General features: G+C 48.9%; 1 protein-coding gene across 1 annotated transcript; it reads right to left on the bottom strand.

Annotated features, from left to right (window-relative positions):
• Positions 1-946: 946 nt before the first annotated feature.
• Positions 947-25767, bottom strand: XYLT1 (xylosyltransferase 1). Its single transcript, XM_032960902.2, has 12 exons — positions 25367-25767; positions 18337-18778; positions 17206-17381; positions 16475-16677; positions 15604-15684; positions 15210-15426; positions 14238-14414; positions 11073-11192; positions 10499-10641; positions 9726-9921; positions 8166-8499; positions 947-4827 (listed from the first exon to the last, which is right to left on the bottom strand). The coding sequence occupies exons 1-12, from the start codon at positions 25661-25663 to the stop codon at positions 4505-4507; spliced, it is 2709 nt and encodes a 902-aa protein (XP_032816793.2). The 5' UTR covers positions 25664-25767; the 3' UTR covers positions 947-4504.
• Positions 25768-26253: the final 486 nt, after the last annotated feature.

Below are 26253 nucleotides of genomic sequence, written 5' to 3'. Positions count from 1 at the left end.
CCTCCTGTCCCCCCACCACGTGGTGCTACTCGCCCCAATGCTGCCTATAATTCGCAGATGACTGGCGGCTCGTGGCTGCTCACGTGATCTGCGGCACACCGCGGCGGATTGAAAACGCGCAAGTGGACCTCAAACCGTGCAAGGTGCAGGGGGGGGTCCAGGAGCAGAGCTGCAAGGTAATTCGGAGGTAAGATTTTTTTGGTGATTTTTGTTTTGCTTTACGTCGCACGGACGAGCTATGCTGATGTGATTTAGTAGACAAAGATATATATTTTTTTAAATTTAGACTTGGATGTCAAGTTTATAAACTAAAAAAAAAATTCATTCACATAGAACCATCTGGTAGATTTTCACGATTTGGGCCTCAGAAAAACCCGTAACCTCGTGGACTGCGACTATCGAGGATGAATGGAGTTGCTAGTCAAGTGCCACGCTTTCCCTGTAATCAGAATTTTTCGCAGAATTGAATTATGCGGCCAATTCCTTCCATACTCTGCGGCATAACACGACTGGCATGAACTAATTCTGCGCATTATAAGTCTGAACCTTCGCGGTGCACCACAGATCACAGGATCCGCAATATCGTAGTACCGCCATATCAATATAGTCCACCCAAATCAAATAAGGACTCCCCCATACCAAAGCGGATTATATTATTCGAGTTGTGCCGTACGTACGTACCCGTATTAACGATTGTACCACACAGCCCGCCGACGCGTGTTGGAGGGTTGTAACCACCACGTGCCGTTTGGCACGACGCCCGACGTTTCGCTCCACGTTCCGGGAGCACCTTTTACAAGTCACTATTTAAGCGTCGCTTTTCGGCACGATGACTGACGTTTCGCCCCCCGGCATGCTACATCAAGCCAAGCGACAACCCAGAGACGCATGCGAATGCCGCGCTGTATACGATGGGCTCGCACACAGACACACCACCACCACCACCTTCCGCGTTGATATCTTTATTTGCCCTCAACTCAACCTCTGACAAAATATTTTACAAATTGCAAAGTTGTTTAATTCTAAAGCAAATAAAGTGCTTCCTTTTGTTCCTGAGGAACAAATGTACATTGTATTTTAAAAAAAACAGGTTCATGAGACACTGCAATGTAAGCAACAATTGTACACTGGAAACATAATATTGGTAATGCCACAGCAATCATCCTATGGAACACATTCCAGTTACGAATGTGGATTACAAAACTGCAATAAATTATCCACGGGTAGGTCTAGGAACCATGCTGGCAAGGGGGGACTTGTTGAAGTGTTTATTTTCCTAAACACGCAGAATGTACACGATGCAATTTTAATAACCCAAAAACAAAATCTGTACACGTAACTTCAATATATGCACTGATTGAAATGGGTTTTATTTACACTTTTAATTCATACGTCAACCAAACTAGACCTACTAAACAAAATATGATTTTTTTTTACAAAATAGAAATGGATTTTTTGTTGTTTTTATTAAAAAATACATTTTTTTTGTGTAGGACGCATGGCACTTGTATTCATTTAGCAAGGGGTTTAGTTTTAGCGGCAGGAAACTGTACACGCGATACAAAACACGTCCAAACGCAACGCCCCAGTCTTTCAAGACACACCGAGTTTGAAACAAAAGCCCAATTAACACATTTGCATATAGAAACATCTGTTACTTTTTCACTCCCCCACATTCTCCCCTCCTCGTGTTACCTAAATGCGTGCTGCTTTGGGGTAAGGATTAGGCCAGATGATTAGCTTTAACACGCACACACGCAAGCATACGCGTATATCACCACAGGCCAAACTCCGCCGAAGATCTAAGAACGGCAAAAAAACCGTCGCACACATTGTCCTCCGGTGGAGAAAAAAAAGACTCGCAAAGATTCACGAGGAGGAGGAAAAGAAGAAAATAAGCATCCCTTAAGCCAATTTGCCCATTTTACATCTTTGAACAAAAAAATATGGCCACTTTGTTCATATTCAACAGAGAGATCAAATAAAGACGAGCTCCACCACCAGTGCCCGTCACACTGTGCAGTCGGGGGGGGCCCCGTGAAGAGCTCGCCAGCCCTACACCGCGTCTCTCCGGCTCACCGCGGCGCGTGCTGCCCGCCACCGCGTCTCGCCGGCCCACCACCGAGTGTGCCACCGTGTCTCTCCGGCTGACCGCACATGCCACCCGCCACCGCGTCTCACCGGCCCCACCACCTAGTCTCGCCGGATCACTGCGCGTGCCGCAATGCGGTTTGCATAGTCAAGCACTCGGGCCTTGCGCACCGCTCTTTGTTAGAAAATAAATATCAGCTCCTGGACATTATGTAACGTTCAGCTGGATTTCATCCAATTATTTTTTTTGTCCTTTTCTTTATTTCATTTTCATGAAACTAAAGAAATATTAGTTACACCAATATCCTGTTTTGGTGAGGAGAGGGGGGGGGGGGCGGGAAAAAAATTAAGCTTCTTAAAATACATATCCGCCATCTGAAGTCCCAACAGCTGCATTCAAAACTCTGTGCTAAGCAAACAGTAAAACACTGCGAGCAACTGGAATACCGTTGTCTGCACTGTAAAACTGAAGTAAATACCTAGACAGACGTTGCCCTTCCCCGTAGGCGCGGGTTTAACACCCATTATTGGCGCATGATCTGCGCACCAGCGCAGGCCTAACACCAACATTGTTTTCTCCAAGAGAGAAACCGCACAGCTTAGGGATTCAACTGCATATTTAAGAAAAAAAAGTCACTCGTCATTATGCAATGATACCCATCGAAGGAAAAGAACCCTCCCCCCGCCGCCACCCCACATATTTCAATCGTTCCGTATATTGTATTTTTTTTATAACCAAATATGCAAAGAAACAATGCATACTCGCTTCTTCAAGGAGGCTTCCAGAGGTAACACCCAAGTAAGGTCCACTACTTTGGCTCAAGTCTTCCGATTAAAAACACGCTCGGTTCAATTCAACGTGCAGTTTTTTTTTTGTTTTTGTTGTTACCATTCGCTCACATCTTGTCGGCTTTCATATGTTTTAATATGTCCACTTGCTGAACTCGTCCAACAAACCGATGACATTCAAAGTTGAGCGTTTGTGCTACAAACATTATCTCCAAGTGCCGCGGGGGGGCCAACTCATTAAATATGGACTCTGTGTTTACGCAAATAAATTTTCCATTAAAATGGAAATAAAATGCTGGTGGAATGTTTCAGCAACAATAACAGACGCCAAGTGTTATTGTCTTAATAGTACTGTACTTGCTGCTTTCTTATCCAAGCTGAAAGGTCGCAGTAGTGCGGCAGAAGCCACGCAGAGCAAGGTTAGTGCCTCCAGGGGGGGGGGGGGAGTGTATAACTGGGTACGTGATCATCCCAACTGAAAGGCACCAACACCCCTCATGTGCAAACGTGGCAGCCAGCGCATCGCCAAAGCGCTAAAGCAAACTTGTCTTGTTTGAATAAAATGTGGTTGGAAAGTTATTTCGTCAAAATAATCTGGGACCATATTTAAAACGTTAGCCAAGATAGCGCTTCTTGAAGGACCCCCTAAACCCATAGTTAATACTAACGTATCATTTTTGTACACTTCTCCAAGTTGTGCTGTAAGGTTATGTGCAAATATTAGTATTTACACTACCCAGGCAGCGTGGATAAATTCGTGAACCATTTAATAGAGACTGCTGTATCAGAAAGCCTTAAAATTTTCATTTTTCATCATCTTGACTTACAGGTCTGTCGACATGATGATGATGTGAAATGCAAAGCAACTCTTTTAAAGACAATTATAAAATTTTAAAATAGCAATGATCGGTCATTAGTATTTTTTTTCTTCTGAAAAACAACTCCTAAAAGGCCGCTACAAGTTTAATATGCGCAATGTGACTTCAATGAGATAAACGACAGCAGAGATGTAACACTCACCACCCCCTTCTAACTCACCTGTGCGCTTGTTGAACCCCCGAATACTAGAATAGAGGTAGTTTAGTGTAACTAGAGAATAATATCGGAGTGACCTTTCAGAGCGTTTAACTGCGAAACCCCTTTGATCGTGGCCCTTCGTGCAGCGAGTGATGAAAATATTTTGGTCGTAGGGAAGGGGGGAAGAAAAAAAAACTCGGGTGGCCTTGGAGCCCTGCTCCATTATAAACTATTCACAATATCGTTCTTTAAAGTGCAACATAACTGTAATGTTTAAGAGGCTGGCAGAACCCAGCACACGTGAACCTGTCCAGCTCGAGCACATTACTGTGGCAACCCTCCCTTCACCTCCGCTCCCGACACCTCCTCCCCCGCACACAAATCAAAAGTCGGCAAAGTGACATCGCCAAGCAACTTAGTGCAGCAATGGCCAACCAAGCATGGGTTGCAATAAAAACAAATCTTAACCCCCCCCCCCCACCACGACAATCTTCCTGACACCTTTTGCTTTGAACGTTTGGGCTTCTGAAGAGAGAGGGGAGAGAGCGAGACGAGACGAGCTACACCGGCAGCAGACAAGCCCACGCATTGCCCCCGCACTTGGGTGCTACCTCAGCCTGCCATCGGGCTTCACGGTTCCCAGGTCGGACTTGGGGTCGGGGTAGAGCGAGCTCCAGTTTGACAGGGCGCAGGCCTGTATGGCCGGGCACCCCGGGGCGCCCAGCGAGCACGTGTCCACCGCCGACCACAGCTCCGAGACGAGCGCGTCCGTCCACTCGCGCAGCGCGGCGCCAGTGAGGCCCGCGTGCTGGCGAGCCTCCTCGGCCAGGTCGGTCCTCTCGGGCACGCTGAGCAGCCCCATGAGGCCCTGGAAGCTCTGCTCCAGGTACATGTTGTTCGGAGGCCCGCTGTGGGCCTGCAGCACCTCGTCTGCACGGAAACCGAGAGGCGGCACACGGGCGAAGCTCACGTGACGCACCACGGATTTTTTTTTACTTTTCACACCCGTCGTCATCACCATGACCACCATCATCGCCATCATTAGCAGCAGCCATGACCATTACACTGCTAGGTGAAGGGCACCTGAAGTCGCCACCATCTAACACGGTCCTGCAACGTAATAATTTGCCTAGCGCCTGCACACGAGCTGATATAATAGCACCCATCTCCACGGTGGATGCTCTCCGAGCTGGGTTATCCCCCTGCCTTGGCTTGCCACTCCTGATTTGTCTTGACCGTCCCACCGTCATCCCTTCAAACGATTCGTCCTGCCCAAGCTCACCTACTTTTCTTGGCAGTCAACATGATGTATTTACTTTGTGTATATCATCTAATCCACTTTCCTGCATTTAACCTGTGAATAAATTGCAGGTATTGTGCAGATAGGTCTTAACACCACCCATGCAATGTGGGGACATTCTTACAAACGGTCATGCGCTGTGCACACATGTATGACCTAAGGAGTGCGCTTAGCAAGTAAATCCCTGGGCAAACATGGGAGAAAGGAAATAGGCGCTATCTTGTGTAAACATTGTATGCATTGAGCCGGTCTTCCACATCACTTTAGATTAGAGACGACCATTTTTCTTTATTATAAATATCAGATATTTCATTTACAATGCGGCATCTTGATTGAGCTACATTTGTGCAAACTCACGTGGAACTGTTAGGAACAGGTGCATGCTTCAAAACATCATTTTATAACATCTGGCCGATCTTCACAGTCCCCTTAATTCCTATGAATTAATGTATATGATCACATAGTAATGAGAACCTGGGGGCTGAAAAGTACCCCCCCCCCGTCCCATTTAATCATAATTTCAAAATAACACCACGAAACATGAATTAGGGTTTTACATTTGCAGCAGATGAAGTAAAAATTCCAACTGCCATATCAAAAAAGGGTTAATGAATTGCATTCTGAAATGTAGGCTTTCCACTTACATTCTAAACACGGTGGCCAAGGCAGCTACACCTGGAATAAGCAACGGCTTACAAGCACCAAGCACACGGCACGATCACACACACCTGGGCACCAGTGTGATGGGTCTTGATATATTTTTTGCTTGTAATGCAAGCTGTCATCAGTCGACCCCGCCTGCCCGCCAACCCCCTTTATGAAAATCAACTGGTGGGCCTGCAACACTCCACTCTGATAAAAGTACTGGTTATTTTGCGATTGATAAACCATAGCTCCCAATGCGCTTTTTGTAAATCTAGTCATATTTGTTTTCACTTCGTCTTCTTCCGTGTGAAATATGAATTTGAGCTCCAAACTAAAAATGTATGCCCAAGTTGGAAATCAGGATGATGGCTTCATGGGACTCGGAGTAGATGTCACTCATGCCCTCAGAGCACGCTCCAAGCGGACAGGAGTTCCCACACAGACCCACAGCCTCGCTCAGAGACCCATAGATTCACACAAAGACCCATTGATTCACAGAGACCCACAGACTCGCACATAAACCCATAGATTCACGCAAAGACCCGTAGATTCACATAAACCCATAGATTCACACAGAGACCCACAGACTCATAAATAGTTCCAATGTTGTGGTGTGTCACAATCGCATTTGGGTGATTCGATTTTGTATTATCTACTATGTCAAGTGTCACTGCTTTCTACCACTCGTATACGAACACAAATGGCACGCGTAGGCAACTTCTGACGATGTAGCCGCCATGCCGATGCAGCTCTCTTAAAGGTTAAGTGAAGGCGGACAATCCCCCAATCCTCCAAAGAGCTACAGCAACATTAGCTCCAATTAAACATAAATCAAGGCAGTAATTTCTGGGCTGCTCATCAAAAGACACGGTTGTGTCAACACCAAGCCACAAACACACAAGGCACACAAGGCTATGCTTGCAACTTCCCGACGGAGTAAGCCGTATTATAACAACGTGGGCTTAATTTGTCAAAATAAAATTCCACAGGCAAACGCTCTTGCCAGCAAAAGCAAATGTGCGTAACGAAGGACAGACAAGTCTACGACGTGTTTCAGGGATACCTTGGCGAGAGATTACAAACGCTAAGCTAAACAGACTGCACAAATTAAACAGCTGCCGCAGGGCAAATCTGGACATATTCCTCGGCAAAGGCTCCATTTTGTGCGAAGAGGCAATCTTTCCGCGGCCACCGTGAGGCCTAATTTGGGCTTAGCGGCAAGTCCCAGGGGCTCGGCTCAAACATTAGGGCCCACGCAGCTCTTCACATGCAAGCGACACATTTGCCACCCTACCCTTTTTGGCAAACACGACTGCATTTCGCGTGACCGTATAGAATTTACTTATTTGTCTACGACAGCTTAAACTTTATGCACACCAAAAAAGTGGAGAGCCAAGTAAATGGATTAAGTAATGATCGAAATTGAAAAGCATAAAAAAAGCAGAAACTTAAGAGTCGTAATTTAAACCACGGAACGCTTTTCAATGGCAATGAACACATTATTTCAGAGCAAAAACTGAAATTCCAAATGCCTGTTTTCCACAACACATGGATACACAAGACTCAAAATTCCCATTAGTTAAAAAAATTCCTGTGGCAAACATTAGCCATCGCTTTAGAAACTACTAGGCTGGTGGTCTTACCACCCACAAAATAAACCCGCCACAAAGATCCTCTGTCTAGCCTACAGAGGCTGTTGGAAAGAAGAAAAAACAATCTGTTTGCTAGGACCTATCCAAACCATTGCGTCACACGAAGAGGGTGATGCGGCCAGCACCACACCCAGCCACATTTGTCTCCTCAGACTTGAGGTTTGCACATCGCACCGGTCATTCATTTAAGGCTGAGTCGACTTTGAGGAGACTCAAGACTGGTTCAAGTCATTGCCATTAACGTTAGCTGCAGCCAGGATACGAACTCGGGTCGTCGTGTTCGTAAGGGCCGTGAGCTAACCACCATCACTTCACCCACACACAAGACAAAAATCATCCCCCCCTCCCCCCCCCGTAAAGACTAAACAGACATGGGAAAGCGTTGTTAGCAAATAGCACCTGTGAAGGCTGGCACGAGACACAAAGGTTGCCGGCACCACGCCCTGCTGCCTTTGTCTCCCCAGTGGCGTAGTTTACACACCGTATCAGGTACACATTTGAGGCCGAGTCGACCTCGGCGAGGCCCAGGACCGCTATAGACAATCGTCACAGGTGTTGGTCGTCAGTGGGAATCGAACTCGGGTAGTCGGTTTTGCAGCGCAGCGCGCTAACCGTAACACTTCCACTCCTACACACACAGGGCGGGGGTGGGGGGGGCGGCACTGGCGTACCTCTGCGAATGGGCTGCTTGTTGTTGAACAGGAGCGGAGTGACCAGAAACTTGGTCTCAGCCACCGGCGCCCACTGATGCAGCACCTTCACCGTCCACACACCAGGTCTCAGGGGCAGGTTGAGTGGCGGCTTGTAGCTCGTGTAGTCCGCGTCCGTCTCGACGAGGATGTCGTAGGTGGCGGCGATGACGTTGGTCGGGTCCACCCACACCACGGTGGCGGTGGTGTTGGCACCGCGACTCCACTTCTGCAGGGCGATCGGTTCGTCGAACGGACCCATCAGCCCGCCAAAGTTGCGGAAGATGCGCTCCTTGGGGTCCCAGTCTGTGCTTATCTGGCAGGTAAAGTGAAATAACGTTTGTTTATGTAAATGCCCTTTAAAGGCAAACATATAGAAGTGTGCGAAAATGGTAAGAAGAACAAAACTATTTCCCCTAGGGCTGATTTTTTTTAAGTACTCCATTTCACATGTTTGCCAATTTCATTAAGCTTTGGAAGCCAGGTCTATGAAATTCAGCCACTAAGGGGGTCATAGTCAGGTTAATTATTTCACAGAAAATATTAAAGTGGGCACACACAAGTGAAATGTGTGCAACTCTCAATTAGATTAGACATATGAAAGGAAATCATAAGTAGAACGATGATCCACATTCAAGAGAGGGATTGAGATTAAAATTGGTTTGCGGAAAGCCAGAAAAGTCATCTACACAACAACACGGAAGGCAAGCATAAACTAAAGGACACTGTATATTAAATTATGACTTTGGGTGAAGTCAAAGTGGCCTTACATTGTCAGAAGATCGCTAGAGTGCTCATAACTGCAAGTATGTGCTTCATTATTACAAGAACAACACAAACAACAGTCATTAGTATTGGTAGGTTAACAGCCGCGCAAAAATAGCTCAACAAACCGCTCCAATGGATGGATGACCATCCACTAGAGCTGGGCTGTCCAATGTTTTTAAGTTATCAATTGCCACGCTGATCATCGCTCCCATGACTCGGCTAATCGAATAGCAAAAAGAACAGTTGGAAAAACGTCTCATTCTCTATCCTCATGTGTGCCGCTGTACGGGAGGTGATGGACAAGCCCTGGTGACATAGTCGGCCACATCACCATGGCCTTGGATGTAGGGACACGTCTTCGGGTTGGAAAACGTACCGAGGCTCCCACAGGGCCATGTGGGAGGGGCGTGTACCACAGTTTGGCTCCAGCTATTGTAGTGCGGTTGTGTCACTACAGTTCTCTGCGGTGAGTACAACGTCTTCAAAAGCAACGGTGCTACGCCTCTTATAAATAAAATTAAACGCTAACCGCTTGTGCGTTCCGAGATTCAGCGGCGAACGGGACCCCACCCTGCAACTTGCAGATGCGGGGTTCGATGAGTCCAAATCTGAATCCGCAGATCGTTGGGAATTGGGGGCACTCCAAGCGGTCCCAGGTAGAAGTGGGCTCCGCAGTGCAGGGGTTGGCTTGTATCAAATCGTTCCGGGCCTAGTCAAATCTCCCACCCACCACCAAGACACACGCGCACACACACACACACAGCCATTACCTACCTCAAGATTGAGCAGCCTCGCGGGGTCTGAGGGAATGTCGAGCGCGCTGAAGACCTTGCGCGGCATCAGCCAGGCCTCCAGCGTCTCCAAGCGGCCCGTGCCCAAGTTCTGAGCCTTCTGCTGCACAAGGTAGCCCTGGAAGTGATCCGCATGGAAGTACACGTGCACAGAGATGGGGTGGCCCACTGGCTCGTATCTATAACACAAACACACGGACCCTTGTTAAAGTTTAACGCACAGGCACAAAATAAGCACTGCAGAAAATAATTATCATTTACTTTCAACGCAATAACATACCAGATTTACTAGATTTTACAGATCATTATTGCGTAAAGGTATTGAATAACATACATTATTGCGTGGACATTTTTTTTCCCCCACAGTAAAATAGCGCATGCTATGCAACATTACTTTGTATCGTATCTCTAGTTTATTTCCATTTCAATGTACATACGGCGTATATAATTATTTACACACAGTATTAGCTCCAAACAAAAAACGACTTGTTGATCGGAAAGAAAATTCCCGACTTATCGGGGGTGTTGACAAGAACAGGTTCAATGGCAAATTTGAACTGGGCCATTCAAGAAATGCACGAGAACATGATTGCATCTCAATTGTACAGGCCTCCGAGTCAAATGCAAAATTAAAACAACACACACATGCACACACGTGTGTGCAGTATTCACCGAGCCGTGGTCCGTTATAACGAGGCGATAGCGTATACAAATGAAAAGGTGCGGCAGAGGTAAGGGTGCGAGTGGCAGGCTGACCGGCAAGCGTCGTCCTGGTGATTGTGCCAGCTCATGGCCGTTCGCTGCAGACCCAGTCGCATGAACGAGTGGTACGCGGTGAGAGTCACATCACTGAGGCTCTCCACGCCGTCTGGCTCGTCAAACACATTCTCCCAGTAAGCCTAGACACGGCACGCATGAGCACACACACGCACGCATACACTCAGCACCAAAAAAACCCCGCCACTATTTCTAAATTATTTTTTTATTTCAGCTGGTAAGGGCCACTGAGTTATACAGCTCTTTGAGAAGCGACCTGGCCGCAAATGATAGCTCAACAAAGTGGCTTACTTATCATGTGGACATTCATAGCAGCCAAATACTCTAAACGGAAGTAAATTCTAAATATGAAAGAAAAAACCGAAGGACCCGGAGAAATATCGACGCGACCACAGGGAGAACACGCAAGCTCCAAATATACAGCAGGCGTCAGAGGTCGGGATCGAACCCTCGATCTATTGTATACCAAGTAAGGTAGTTAACATCTCGTCACTGCGGCGCCCCCCCTACTCTCACTGTAACTAGCAGCTGCGAGCAGGCCGTGCGCCGGTACCTTGATGGACGGCGTGCCGCTGGGGTAGCTGCCGTACAGATACGAGTCCAGCTGCTCGATCACCTCTTGGTTCACAGCCGACTCGAACTTCCGTGCAAAGAACGTCGGCCGGGCCATTTGCTGCACGGCGAACCAGAGATGATGCACGTAAAAATTATTGGTTTAACGGGGAATTCGACCGAATATAAAATCTATTCCGCACGAACACCAATCCATCAGCATTGAAATTCTATTCAAATGTACAAATCGGCACTCATAAATAAGCTTTCACTCCCTTCAGGTGTGAAAGAAAAGAAAAGGCGCAGAGCAGAATAATGAATTCACATCAGCTGTAGCTTTTCAGATAATGAACTAATTGTATTCTGTACGTGGATTTGCAGGTGTGCTAGTGTTAAGTGTGCACATAAAAAATGCCCATTTGTATTGTACGTTTAATTCCATAAAGTGTAAAATTAATCGAATTTTATTGATATTTATCATTTAAATTTTTGCAACATGCTTAATTTTATACAGATTAATGTATCGACATTGAACCTTGCGAGCTTGCACCGGTATATCTGTTGCAAGAGGAATGGCGTCTCATTGGGTCAATGTACAGGTACAGCCCTTCGTTAATCCACTGCTGGATGAAGACCTCCCCACATGACTCATGGGGGGGGTCCCAATGCCGAGTTTAATACCCATTTCAAATAATGGACGCACACCTACCAATCTATAACAGTGACCATCACACTCCGGTTGGCACGGTTGGCTACGTACGATGCGAAAGAAGCCCAACATAGATCATACATACAGTGAGGGAAAAAAATATTTGATCCCCTGCTGATTTTGTACGTTTGCCCACTGACAAAGAAATGATCAGTCTATAATTTTAATGGTAGGTTTATTTGAACAGTGAGAGACAGAATAACAACAACAAAATCCAGAAAAACGCATGTCAAAAATGTAATAAATTGATTTGCATTTTAATGAGGGAAATAAGTATTTGACCCCCTCTCAATCAGAGAGATCTCTGGCTCCCAGGTGTCTTTTATACAGGTAATGAGCTGAGATTAGGAGCACACTCTTAAAGGGAGTGCTCCTAATCTCAGCTTGTTACCTGTATAAAAGACACCTGTCCACAGAAGCAATCAATCAAGATTCCAAACTCTCCACCATGGTCAAGACTAAAGAGCTCTCCAAGGATGTCAGGGACAAGATTGTAGACCTAAACAAGGCTGGAATGGGCCACAAGACCATTGCCAAGCAGCTTGGTGAGAAGGTGACAACAGTTGGTGCGATTATTCGCAAATGGAAGAAACACAAAAGAACTGTCAATCTCCCTTGGACTGGGGCTCCATGCAAGATCTCACCTCGTCGAGTTGCAATGATCATGAGAACGGTGAGGAATCAGCCCAGAACTACACGGGAGGATCTTGTCAATGATCAATTGCAGCTGGGACCATAGTCACCAAGAAAACAATTGGTAACACACTACGCCGTGAAGGACTGAAATCCTGCAGCGCCCGCAAGGTCCCCATGCTCAAGAAAGCACATATACATGCCCGTCTGAAGTTTGCCAATGAACATCTCAATGATTCAGAGGACAACTGGGTGAAAGTGTTGTGGTCAGATGAGACCAAAATGGAGCTCCATGGCATCAAATCAACTCGCCGTGTTTGGAGGAGGAGGAATGCTGCCTATGATCCCAAGAACACCATCCCCACCGTCAAACATGGAGGTGGAAACATTATGCTTTGGGGGTGTTTTTCTGCTAAGGGAAGAGGACAACTTCACCGCATCAAAGGGACGATGGACGGGGCCATGTACCGTCAAAATCTTGGGTGAGAACCTTCTTCCCTCGGCCAGGGCATTGAAAATGGGTCGTGGATGGGTATTCCAGCATGACAATGACCCAAAACACATGACCAAGGCAACAAAGGAGTGGCTCAAGAAGAAGCACATTAAGGTCCTGGAGTGGCCTAGCCAGTCTCCAGACCTTAATCCCATAGAAAATCTGTGGAGGGAGTTGAAGGTTCGAGTTGCCAAACGTCAGCCTCGAAACCTTAATGACTTGGAGAAGATCTGCAAAGAGGAGTGGGACAAAATCCCTCCTGAGATGTGTGCAAACCTGGTGGCCAACTACAAGAAACGTCTGACCTCTGTGATTGCCAACAAGGGTTGTGCCACCAAGTACTAAGTCATGTTTTGCAGAGGGGTCAAATACTTATTTCCCTCATTAACATGCAAATCAATTTATAACATTTTTGACATGCGTTTTTCTGGATTTTGTTGTTGTTATTATGTCTCTCACTGTTCAAATAAACCTACCATTAAAATTATAGACTGATCATTTCTTTGTCAGTGGGCAAACGTACAAAATCAGCAGGGGATCAAATACTTCTTTCCCTCACTGTACAAGAGTGACAAAAGGTTATCTAATTGTGGACGTTATTAATCTCTTTGAGGAACTTTGAGACACAAGAGCATGCGTTGTATAAAACTATTGTCGTGAGTGGTTATATATCATTAATAACCAACACATCAAGAGGAAAACATTTGTGTTCTTCCAAGACCGTGTGTGCCAGCATATCTGCAGTTGCAGGGTAGTTGCTAAGACGGCTTGCCTGGGCCACCCTTTAAAAGAGAGGCTAAATAACAGCCATCGCACTCATCACAACCGGTCACATGGCCGAGATCAAGATTCCTATCGCATTGCCGGGGCCCTGACACCGAGGCCTTGCTACACGAGGGGCCATCAAAATGCCAGCATCGCTCGCGAATGTCTTCAGCTGGTAACGTTCTCCCTTGGCAGCGGACGTACCTCTGCACTTGGCATGCAACTCATTGAGAGCTGTGTACATCAAATATTTATCCGAGCCGCGTAATTAAAAAACACGCATCGGCTCATTTAGGTCGCGCTGTCGGCACAGCACGGCGCCGCTGACTGGCGCACATGCACGAGTGCCGTGTGGCTATGCGTGTACTGGACATGTATGTTGAACTTATTTTGCACCGTACGTAGTGAACCGTGCTGCTCGTAGGTGTGGGGAGGGGGGGAGGACAACCAACTAAACACAAAAAGCATCTGTGAAAATAGTGCACATCTGCGAAAAAGAGCTTCATAGCTCATCAGATTTCCCCAGGATAAATAAATATTCCGATTCTGTACGCATGTACACAGACCTGGAAACGGTGGAAATCCTGAGGCTTGAAGTCGTTGGGTGAGCAGCCACACCAGTCAACAATGTGCTTGTACTGGCACTTGCAGCCGAGTTTACGGTTCCAGTTGGTGATGCGCAGATTATTGTCCACAAGGCTGCCACAGTGCTCACTGTTCTCCAGCACCGTGTGGTAGAATGACTGCAGGGACAGGTTTTTTTTTAATGATGAATGATACGACTCTGGGCAATATGGTGACTGACTAAAATGCACAGCTGCCACAGCATGAACATTTACCATCGCCAGCATAGAAAGCGTCTGTGCCACGTTAAATAAGACGTAATGTGCACGTGTACTATTTAACAAATGCGTAATTTAATTTTGTAGATAGCGAAACAAAATATATCAATGTATGAATTTCTCTTCCAAGCTCCGATTGCATTGACATTTTCCTAGTACAAGCATTTGTTAGAGTTTGACGGCGGTAGTCTGTCCACGTGCGAGGAAAAGATTACACAAGGCGGTGATTTTTAATGCTGCGGACATTGGTACTGAACTTTCTATTAAAATTATCCAATTGTTAGAATGCGCAAGGGCTGTTACACGTGCAAAGTAGGCGAGTGAGTGTGTGTGTGGTATTGCCCCGTAACTCGGATGGGTCAAGGATCCCAATTACAGTGAGGGCACCCTTACAAGACGACAGCGTGCACCGCACGCACAATGCAAGGCTGTTGGGCATACGCAGTGCGGTGTGCGGGAGGAGGGGGGTCAAGTCACTGTGCAAATAGGATGCAGGGTGCATGCCGCGCTTGCTCTTAACACAGTCCCCGTCAGCGGGCGAGAGCAGACCACCTGACAAGAGCACAGCAGCGATTTAACCGACGCACGTAGAGCGCGGTTATTACAGCGGGCCCAGCGGTGACACAGCGGCAGGGGGCTCCGGTGTCGGGCGTGGTGCCCGAGTGGGGGTGCCGCGGCACGCCGCGCACGGCTCACCTCGGCAGGCAGGAGGGTGTAGGCGTAGAAACGCTTGAGCTCCGACACCAGCTCTCCCTGGGAGCGCATTACGTACTCGACAAAGGGCCGATTGAGGGCGAACCAGTCCGAGCCACCGTCTACCACGATGCCATCGGGTATCTTGCGATCGCCCAGGCGCCACATGTGCGTGTCGCACTCGTAGAATATCCTGTCGAGACCCTGTTTTTTCACAAACCTGTTGCCGCGGTGTCCACGGAGACATGGGGAGAGAACGGGTGGCAGTCCATGTTAATTCTACGCAGATTCACTGTAAAAGCAAGGTGGGCTAAATCATGAATTATGCAGGAAGATTAAAGATATCAATGACCAGATTTATTACATTTCGCGCACGTTTGGCTTTGTTGATGCTCACCTGTTGTTGTCTCGGCCATGGGATTTTAGGAAATTTTTGTCTCTGTATTTCGTGAGGAATGCCACCAGCTGATCATTTGTTCTGCAAAGAATAATCGCAGAGCACATTCAGAGCCTGTTGCACTCAATCCACAATCCAGCGACGAACAATTCTCGCACTACGGAAAGCCAGACTAACGCCAATTCACATTGCGATACAACATTAACGCCACGGGACTGAAAAAAATGACCGATTTGCGAAAACTCGACGACAGGATAAAAAAAGAAAAGACAAAGCGTTAATCGTCTACCGCTCTCTTTGTGCAACAACGCTGAGAAAATTACGTAACTCTGTTGTCATAATGCCAGGCATGACCCCTGCCAAGTTACAGATTTCATTTAATGACGGCAGCAGGCGACTTGCAGGTCCTCGCAACACAGCAGGTGCTGGATGTCAATCGAAGGCGGGAGCCGAGCATGCTCAGGGGCACACAATTGACGGGTGAGGGCAACACGCATAATGAATAGGTGCGGGCGAGGGCAGTGGGGGGGGGGGGGCAAGACTAAGTTCACTTCAAGGTCCGCGATGAAGATCAGTTGAGCCAAGTCTAACGTGTGGAATGGAGGCCAATACTGGACAAAGGACAACTATGGAAAGGAAGGAATGGAGGAAGACAGTGGGGGAGGGGTGGCAAGGCGTTTTCCCGACAGTCAGAATCATAATATGTATTTATACTGGAGGAATCCGATGATCTATAAAGCTCTTTTTCACAGATGTTCAGTAGGGGCGGGTAAGAACAGTGGGACGTTACAACCAACGACGACGATAACAACAAAACATCAACAAATTAACAATGGCACGTGTTGCACAACTGCTCAATTCTGGTGCCAACCGGATTGGGTAGTCGGTGGCGCTGAGGTTAATGAAGAAATCCCAGGCCCAGTCGGCCATGTCCAGGAGGTCCTTCATGGTGCGCAGATACATGGTGAGCAGGCTGGCGCCACCCCAGATGGTGGCCATGCGCCACGGGGTGACGCGCACATTCGGGTAGCGCTCCGCTACCTGCAGCACCTGGCGCTGCAGGTAGTTGGAACGCTGGGGGGTACCGGCAGTGCAACAAATAAAAAAAAGACACAAGGACGTACGCATTAATAGGACAGCAGGGTGGTGGCAGGGTAGCACAATGGTGACACTCACGCCTCGCAGCAAAGAAAGTGTCTGGGCTCGATTCCTGGCATGTTTAATTCTCTCCCCTTATTCTGCATGGGTTTACTCCGGGTTCTCCAGTGCAACTGGTACTGGCAAAACATTCCTACTCTGAAAGCCTGGCAGGCACCTTCTGAACAGTCTTGAGACTCAGTGAGGCTTTCCTGGGTGAATATAATCATAATAAACCACTCAAAGGGCAAACAACCCTTCAGATAAATGCCAACATTCTGTGCAATGTCGGTGTCTCTAGAGCTGGGCCCTCAAGTGGTTTCACATAGCGATACGGGTTTGAACACCTTTCTGGGAATATATTCAGATGCTTCACACTGCCAGCGTTACACAAAAAAAATGTCTGGCTGGCTTTCTTCCCAAGCCACCCCCCCCCCGCCCACCGCGACCCGGTCACCGCCGCACCTTGTCGACGTGAATGTAGTAGTAATGGTCGCGGTGGTAGATGGCCTTGAGCATGCGCGAGAGCTGGCGGATCGCACGGCCGTGCACCACCAGCACAAAGACGATGCGCACGGGATTCGGTGGAACCAGTCCGAGCGCCACCTCGTCGCTCCACGCGATATTCTGCACCGGTTTGCCTGACAGGAGCGCGCAGCAGGGGCAGGGGGGCGGCGGGGTCTCTTTGGCGTTAGAATCCGGAACATTTGTAAAGCGTGTCAAGACAATCAGACACTGGAATGCAAATTAAAGGAAATTGTGGCAACATCCAACGCACTTTTTTGTGTGTTAAACTAAGCCACAGTAGGATACGAAGGTGAACCAGCAGTGCAACAGTGCACAAGTGGACCACACAGGTATGACTTGTTATACCAGTACTTGGATAGAAGACTGCAGTGTTCATAAAAATCCGCACAAACCATAAAAAAATTTAGTTTCCTAAAATAAAAATGCATTACTACCTTACAGGCTGGTTCATAGCGTACTAAACAATAAAAAAAATAATGTTGTCTCAAGTGTTATCTCATGGTAGTCATTATTTTAATAGGTTTATATGCTAAGGGGTTACCTACAAGCCCGGCCTGTGGAGCTTCTCAGAAACAAACCGAAAGCATTGTGACAGGTCAATCCAAGAAAATACGCCTAACATTGGCAGGTTACAGGTTAACACAAGGCGAGTCAAAATAAATTAATGCGCAGCCCAGTTTCATCACCCATGCGCCACTGTATCAGGTTTTAAAAAGATAAACACGAGGCATGATGGATATCACTGTTCACCAACAAGAAGAGTTCTATTGAGAATCAGAAAAATAATCTCACAAAGAATATAATTCACCTGCCATTTAGTGGCCACATGCTTTTACTCAATCTAAATACATTTATCTCCTTTCCTATAAATAGTATGCGTCTACACACTTAGCTTAGGCTTGGCCTTCGCGATGAAATATACCTCCGATTAGCACGGTCGGCTACGTACGGCGGGAAAGAAGGTTCAACGTACGTGTGTGCAACGTGCAGAGCCACGCGTCCAAGCATACCGAAGCGGCCCCGAACGTAGGCAAGGTTAAAGTGCTCGGCGAGCCCCCGGCCGCTTACCTTCGATGGGACAGAATCGAGGCAGCGATTCGGGCATGAGTTTCCCCTCCTGGTGTAGGCACACCACGTCGGCGATCTCCTGCTTGCACTGGGCGCTGCGCGCTCGCGACAGCGCCGACAGCGCCTCCTTGCCCGCGATCTCGCACTTGGGCACATAGTCGGCGTCGTCACGGTGCGAGGCCTCCTCGGCCCGGGCGTCACCCACTCTGTTGCTCGTCGCTCGGACGTCCGTGGCGCTGCGGCTGCTGGCTATCTCCGAGCTCTGCCAGCTGAGCGGGAACAGCTTCAGTGACTTGCTGCTCTCCTTGCCTGCATCTTTGGATGTTTGGTACAGCTTGCTGTGCAACAGGTTGCTGTTGTCTATACTGTCAAAGTCCTTTGGAACAGAGTTCTCATTGTTACTGTCAATTTTCTTCGGGAATTCCTTTATTCTATTTTTTCCCTGAAAAAAAAAAAACACGTTTGAAACATTCAACTTTGATGTCTGTATGCAATATTTTATGCGTATTTGAGAAAGCACTTCACGCAGATCATGTATTTCAACAAAGCCTCGCTGAGACTGGCAATAATTTTCTTCTCGAGGCAGCTGACGCACAACCTACTGCCTCGAATTGCTCAGTGCATAAACACGTGGCCTGAGAGTGGCACACACGTGGACATGAAAGGCAAGACGCGGGAGCAGAATATTAACAATGCCTCCAAATTCTAATTGAAACACAATTCAAAATTAAAATTATTCAGGCCTTGTGATGCACACAAGAATACGTAATTTTTCAACGGCAACAGAGCAGCGTGCAACACATGACAACGGCTAGCCATGGGACAAAAACAGTTACCGCATTGCGTGCTTTCAGGTGCGCTTTCTGCGGCCACCTAGAACCGTCTTCCTTCCGATATTCGGAAGCCACTCGAGTTATGCACTTTTAAATCTAGATTCACGGATGTAGATTCACATATGCTTTGTGTGTTTAGTGTGTTGTCCTTCCCCCCCCACTTCCGATTAGCACGGTTGGCTACATACTGTGCGAAAGAGGTTAAACATACGCACGTACCATTTCCACCGAAAGAAATAGGTGGAGTCTCTGCACTGTTGTGATAAGTCGCTAATTTAGACTCGGCTTTGTTTCCGTTGCACGAGATGTCCACCGGCAATGTAAGACGAGTCAAGTCAGCAGCTCTGCCTGGGCCGGGGGGGGCGGCTGGCTGCGACAGCGCAGAGCGAGACACGAGGAGTGTCCTAACATCGGCGAGCTCTTCTCTTGACATCCACAATCGCTGTAACTCATATCAGCCGCACCTTCCCCCCCCCAACCCACCTACTACCCACCGCACGTGTGCAGAGATCGCTCAGCAAATTCACGATCCGATTCACTGGGTTTCCAATGCAATTTTAGCAAGCAAACACCATTACCCACATTTTTCACCACGTTGTAAAAAACACACCTTTTCAGCACATGTTAGATTGAACACCGTTCAGCCAAAACCGTAATGGAGATAAGAAAGATGTGCAATAGACTCCTGTGCACTCTGAAAGCATTGGTATTTTAAATATTACAACACAGACAGGTTTCGGGACTGAAAAGCTGATTGCAAACACGACGTATATTCCTGAGTGCTTGCTGGAATAAGATGCGGCACTGAAGTGGGCATTTTTTCTTGTCAAGGATACAATTCTCAGTGCTCCTAAACGTTACTCTCCAACCAGTTCATAACTCTCTTTGAGCAACGTCCTTTTGACAGCTCACAAAACATCTATCAAGACGACTGGGGTCATTTGGCTGCCTTTCGATAGAAGCATCGCCATGACAAGACATTTAAAGCCCACCAACAGCCACCGCCCGAAGGAAGGCAACGTTTTTAAATTGCTACAATGGAGCAATACAATTAAAACTCTACGTAATAAATAAAACAAAGCAGCTTCTGTTTATCATTCACTGCTCGTAACTTTTTCATCTGCAATAGGAATTATTTGGTGAATGACCTATTTTTTCCACCACACATTTCCATAAAAATACACGCACACGCTGTGAGCCTGTGAATTTAGTACACAGTTATTATGGAAACTGTGCACAGACCAATAATAACAGCACGAGCCGCAGATGCTGCTTCACGTATACATGTGGTTTGCCGTGATTACTGTACAGATTACAATCGGTAACCAAGTTTCGAAATAAGAGCTACAATAGAATCTGATCAAGAATTATTATTTCTACGAAATGTGCCATGCAAAATTGGCGTGAAAATATTGCTTGTGCAAAAAAAATCAAGTATTAAAAACCAATAAAATGCATTAAAATGAACACGGTTACAGCATCAATTCTACTCAACAATGCTTCTCCGGCTGTGTCATTTGCGTGCACCAAATCATACCATGCAAAGGAGAACCTTTTCACTGCAGTGTATTCATAGTAAAAAAAATATTAAACGTGATGACGTAGGCGAACCGCATAACTGCTGCTTATTTCATCGTCATATACAGGGAGTACAAATTAGTCTTAATGCTGCTTGTATAATGGCCATGTACTGGAAAATGACAAGAGTACATTGCCTAAGATCCACCCCACCATATTATTTTTAACAGACTGTTAGGGAAATTGCTGTTAGCGAGCACGTATTAAGGTCAGCACAGCACACGAGGGGGTGAGTGGGCACCACCATTGCCTGGCCGCCTTTTCCTTCCCAATGCCGATGTTTACACACCACACCAGGTGCTCATTTAAAGCTGAGCCGGCATTGGGAAAGCCCAGGACCGGTTCAACTATTCATCACCGATGTTGGCCGTGAACAGGAATCAAACTCAGGTCATTGGGTCCGTAGCACAGTGCGCTAACCACCGCACTATCATATTCCCCAACGTACTGAAAGATCCTTAAATGAAAACTACAACTTATCTCACTGCAGACGAACCGTGTACTTGAGTCTCGTGTGGTATATATTTGTGCAAGAAAATGTGTTTAAAATTTCAAGCAAGGCACCAGATTGCATGGATGGACTCGTAGCAACTTAACTTGGGAAAGCACAAGCAAAAAAAGTGACAGGCGAGATTAATAACCATGCCTTGGTTAGTTTATTATGGGCATGGATCATAAATCAACCACTGCACTTTATGTATTCCTGAAAAGGGTTTTTCCACTGGTAACTAGTCATGAACAAGTCTACAAATGAAAACCTTGAACAACGGCGATCCCTCACATCGCAATGTGCTTCACACGAAAACTCTGCACAGTATTCATATAAATTTTGATATAAAGCTTTCGTGACTGCAGGGATTCATATTCTTGGTTCTTTCAGTAAAGTCACGTAGAAGGGAAACAATAAAATAATAAAACAATAAAATTATCACGACGTTTCGACTGCAACACAAGCAATCATCATCAGGTGTGAAAACCACAGCAAGAAAATTTGTTGTGGTGTTCACACCTGATGATGATTGCTTGTGTTGCAGTCGAAACGTCGTGAGAATTTTATTGTTTTATAGCTTTATTTTATTGTTTCCCTTCTACGTGACTTAACCGAAAGCATCAAGAATAGTATTCATATACTATAACCAAGACCCTGAATTTGACAAACACAAGCGTGCCACTCATTTCCATGAGAGACGTTTACAACCCTGCTTGGACTGGTGAATTGCAGAAAATGGACAACTTGTGCTGGCTCAAATGCAACACCGAGCATATATCTCTTACAATCCGAAGACTCGGGTATGCAAGATAAGAACAACTGACAGAACCCCAAGATACGTAGCGGCACAAGTGAACCGACTGTACTATGTTTTTCTTTGGGTTTCAAACAAAAGCCATCACACTTAAAAAGGTGATGCTACGACATACGCACTTCAGTCTACGAATACAAACCACACGGCTACGACCTACGAGGCTCCATCTGCTCAGCTTCATCTAATCAGATACCTGGCTGAGTGGGGTGCAATATTTAAAAAAAACACATATATAAGGGGACTCTGCAAGAAGCACATTTGTGAAAACTACACAATCGCTGTTAAGTGTCAGGTCCGAACACACGCACACAGCCGTAGTTTTATTCTCAAGTTCAATGTGTGCCGGCTCTGCAGGTCGCTGGTAAATTCCATTTGATCAGTCAAAAGCATGCTTTACTTTGATTATATTTGCTCAAGCCAGTCCTTTGAATTTCACACTGCTGAGATTTTCTGCGACAACCGGAGTCACATAAAATGTTAAATTTAACACAATGTCCTACACTTGGAAAAAACGCGCTTAAAATGCAACCATCCATAGCACATAAGGGAGATAAACATTCTACCCTCGGTCAACACGGAGAATCAATGAGCACTTCTCTGGGATAGCCGTTGCCAATCCTAAACAAACACGGCCTGCCGCACAGCGGTACGCATGGTGAGAGACCCAAGGCTGCTCCGTGCTCACTCTCTCGCTCTCTCCACGCCAGTCCAGTCCACGTGGACGTGCATTCACCAATATACCCCCTCAACCACATCTCCAGGGCTTGTCTGCCTTTTGGGGAAATGGGGTCTATGGCGTGTATTATTTCTTGTATCGTTTAAATGCATGCTCGCCAGCTCGTGTGTGTGTGTGCGCGCGTGTGTGGGGAGCGGTAGCTTAGCGGTTAGCGCGCTGCGTTACCAACCCGGCGACCCGAACTCGATTCCCGCTCACGGCCAACACCGCTGACAATTATCTGAACCGGTCCTGGGCCTCCTCGAGGTCGACTCGGCCTCAAATGAGTACCTGGTGCGGTGTGTAAAATCATCGCAAGGGCGTGGTGTTGGCCACCCATCCCCTCGTGTGCAGTGTCCGCGTTCATCGGGGCTCGCTAACTGCACTTGCCCCAACAGTCTGTTAAGGCTATACGGAGCAGGTCTTTGTATTTGAACGTCTGTCAGTATTTCATGGGAGACACAGAAGTCCCATTAAAGCCCTCATAGCAATGGTAAAACCTTAAGGTAAAAATTATGCACGCGCGCACACAACACGCGCGGCTTTTACCGCATACATCCCCCCTCTACACACTGCAGGGGGTGTGTGTGTGTGGGGGGTGTGAAGGATTGACAACGCAAACGTTATGACAAATTAACCATGGACAAAGCTCCGCAAAGCGCCAACCGCGCTCTTCCGAGCCCGACGAAGCGCGATCTCTGTGATGCGGTGTGGCATTTGGCGAGCGATCACTGGCCCGAAGCATCCAAAAGCCTTTGCGACAGCCAACGGGGGGCAGCGATGGCCAGCACAGAGAGAGAGAGAGTGGGGGTCAATCACAGCAGCGGCGGTGCAGGCGAGTGGAGCTACCCCCGAGCAACACGGAACGAGGGGGTGGGGGACACGGAGCCTGCGGTTGACGTGGCTGAGAGTGGCCGGCAGCCCAGGATGAATTCCGCCCGCCCGCCCCATGGCATCATCCCCTGGCAAAGAGTGCCGAGTCCAGATGCTGCAGCGTCAACGTCCAGATCCTCTTCACTCTACGTAGCACTCATCTTTCTCAGTCCCCGTCAGCGTCGTCATTTCGCTCACTGTTCTTCTTATCCCACCCAAATCAATACAGTCACGCTTCTTCTAATCCTCCTCAAAGCTAACCGCTCCTCCTCATCCGCCATATCTTCATCTCGCAGCCACGATACTCAGCTACGCCTCCTCCCTCTGGCTCCTTTAAATTCCCTCTCACCACATCATCTCACCTCCTCTTCCTCATCGCCCGCCCCACCACGCCATCTCGTCCCTCTTCCTGCTCATCTTCATCCTCAGCTAATACACCACCTCATCTCTTCCTAATTCCTTCCCCCGCTGCGTCTCCCTTCGCTCGGCCTCACGACCCCGGTCACGTACGGCTCGGGGGTAGCGAGGTCCGCACGGCTCCGCCGTTCCTCCTCGCGAACAGAGAGAGGCGCGTCCTCCAGTGGGATGCATGCGGGGTCCCCCTCGTCTCCCCGTCTCTCTCTCTCCACGCCCGTCTCCCTGTCTCAGTGTCTCTCTCCACGCTCGTCTCCCGGTCTCTCTCCCCGTCTCTCTCCCTGTCTCTCTCCCTGTCTCAGTGTCTCTCTCCACGCTCGTCTCCCCGTCTCTCTCCCTGTCTCTCTCCACGCTCGTCTCCCCGTCTCTCTCCCCGTCTCTCTCCCTGTCTCAGTGTCTCTCTCCCTGTCTCAGTGTCTCTCTCCACGCTCGTCTCCCCGTCTCTCTCCCTGTCTCAGTGTCTCTCTCCACGCTCGTCTCCCCGTCTCTCTCCCCGTCTCAGTGTCTCTCTCCACGCTCGTCTCCCCGTCTCTCTCCCCGTCTCAGTGTCTCTCTCCACGCTCGTCTCCCCGTCTCTCTCCACGCTCGTCTCCCTGTCTCTCTCCCTGTCTCAGTGTCTCTCTCCACGCTCGTCTCCCCGTCTCTCTCCCCGTCTCTCTCCCTGTCTCAGTGTCTCTCTCCACGCTCGTCTCCCCGTCTCTCTCCCCGTCTCTCTCCCTGTCTCAGTGTCTCTCTCCACGCTCGTCTCCCCGTCTCTCTCCCCGTCTCTCTCCCTGTCTCAGTGTCTCTCTCCACGCTCGTCTCCCCGTCTCTCTCCCCGTCTCTCTCCCTGTCTCAGTGTCTCTCTCCACGCTCGTCTCCCTGCTTGTCTCATCTCTCTCCACGCTTGTCTCCCCGTCTCTCTCCCTGCTTGTCTCCCTGTCTCTCTCCCTGCTTGTCTCCCCGTCTCTCTCTCTGCTCGTCTCCTCATCTCTCTCCACGCTCGCCTCCCTGCTTCGCGGTTCCCCCTCTCAGCCCGCTCTCCCCTTATCCCCACTCTTGCTTCGCCATCTCCGCCCCGTCTCTATCTTCCATCTCTGATCTCCCCAACTACTCTCCCTGCCTGTTCGCGTCTCCCTGGTCCCGCGCCTGCGATCCCCCCCCCCGCCCGCCCTCTCTCCATATCCGTCTCCCTCTATCCCCTCCACGTCTCCCTGTCCCCATCTCTCAGGATCTCTCCCTCCCTCCACTCCCTGTACCCCCCCACCCACCCACCCGCTCGCTCCCTTCCCACCCGCTCGCTCCCCGTTCCCCGCCCGCTCTCCCCGACTCACCTCGCGGCCTCTCCGCTCCCCGAGCTCCCGGACCTGCTGCTGCTGTTGCAGGATGGGCGCGCGGGGTCCGCGCGGCGCCACCGCCTCAGCCTCGGCGCCGCCAAACCGCGCGTCCCTCCCGCCGTCCCCGGCCGCCCGCGCCGGCCTGGCCGCCGCCTTGTCGGCCGCTGCGGCCGCCGCCGCGTCTCTGTCGTCGAGGCCGCCGAAGCTCCAGAGCGCCAGGGTCTGCAGCAGCAGCAGAGCCGTCACGGCGGCCACCACCGCCGGCCTGTGCCTCCTCACGCACTTGCGCGCCATGGCGCTCGAGCCGCGCACGTCTCTCGTCGCGCCCGCCGCGCGTCGCTTCCACGTCTCTCGCCTCCGGGGTTCCCCCCGCCGCCGACCACCGCGTCCGCTTGTCCTCGATGCCGCCGCCGCCGCAGCCGCCGCCGCCGCGTCTCCTCCTCCTCCGCGCTCACCGCGTTCGCTCCACAGCCGCCACCGCTGCCACCTCCTCCATCGTCCCCCTCCCCACTGCCTCTTACCCTACCCCCTCCCACGGCCTCTCAGCCAATGGGAGCGCGCGTCCGCCGCCTCCCACCCCCACGTGATGCGCTCGCTCTCTTCCTCCCACCGCCTCGTCGCCCCCCCCCTGTTTCGGTGGCGGGGTTGTGGGGTTTGTCTCTTCCGGAAGAGGAAGATAACGCCGGGCGTCGGTAGATGCTTCCGGAAGAGAGCTGCCGGTGGCGGAGGAGATTAATGAAAAAAACACAGCCCCCACACATCTCCACACGGGAGAAACTTTGAAACGGTCGCGCGTGATTGGCTTGTGGGCCCGCACGTGGTCCACGTTAAAATGAGTCGCGACCAATCAGCATATAGCTACAGATTTCAACTAGCTATACCTA

The sequence above is a fragment of the Petromyzon marinus genome, chromosome 26 (assembly GCF_048934315.1).
Source record: "Petromyzon marinus isolate PM22_M1 ecotype Great Lakes invasive population chromosome 26, UKy_Petmar_22M1.pri1.0, whole genome shotgun sequence".
NCBI classification, from domain to species: Eukaryota; Metazoa; Chordata; class Hyperoartia; order Petromyzontiformes; family Petromyzontidae; genus Petromyzon; species Petromyzon marinus.
This window is presented reverse-complemented; position numbering and strand designations above follow the sequence as displayed.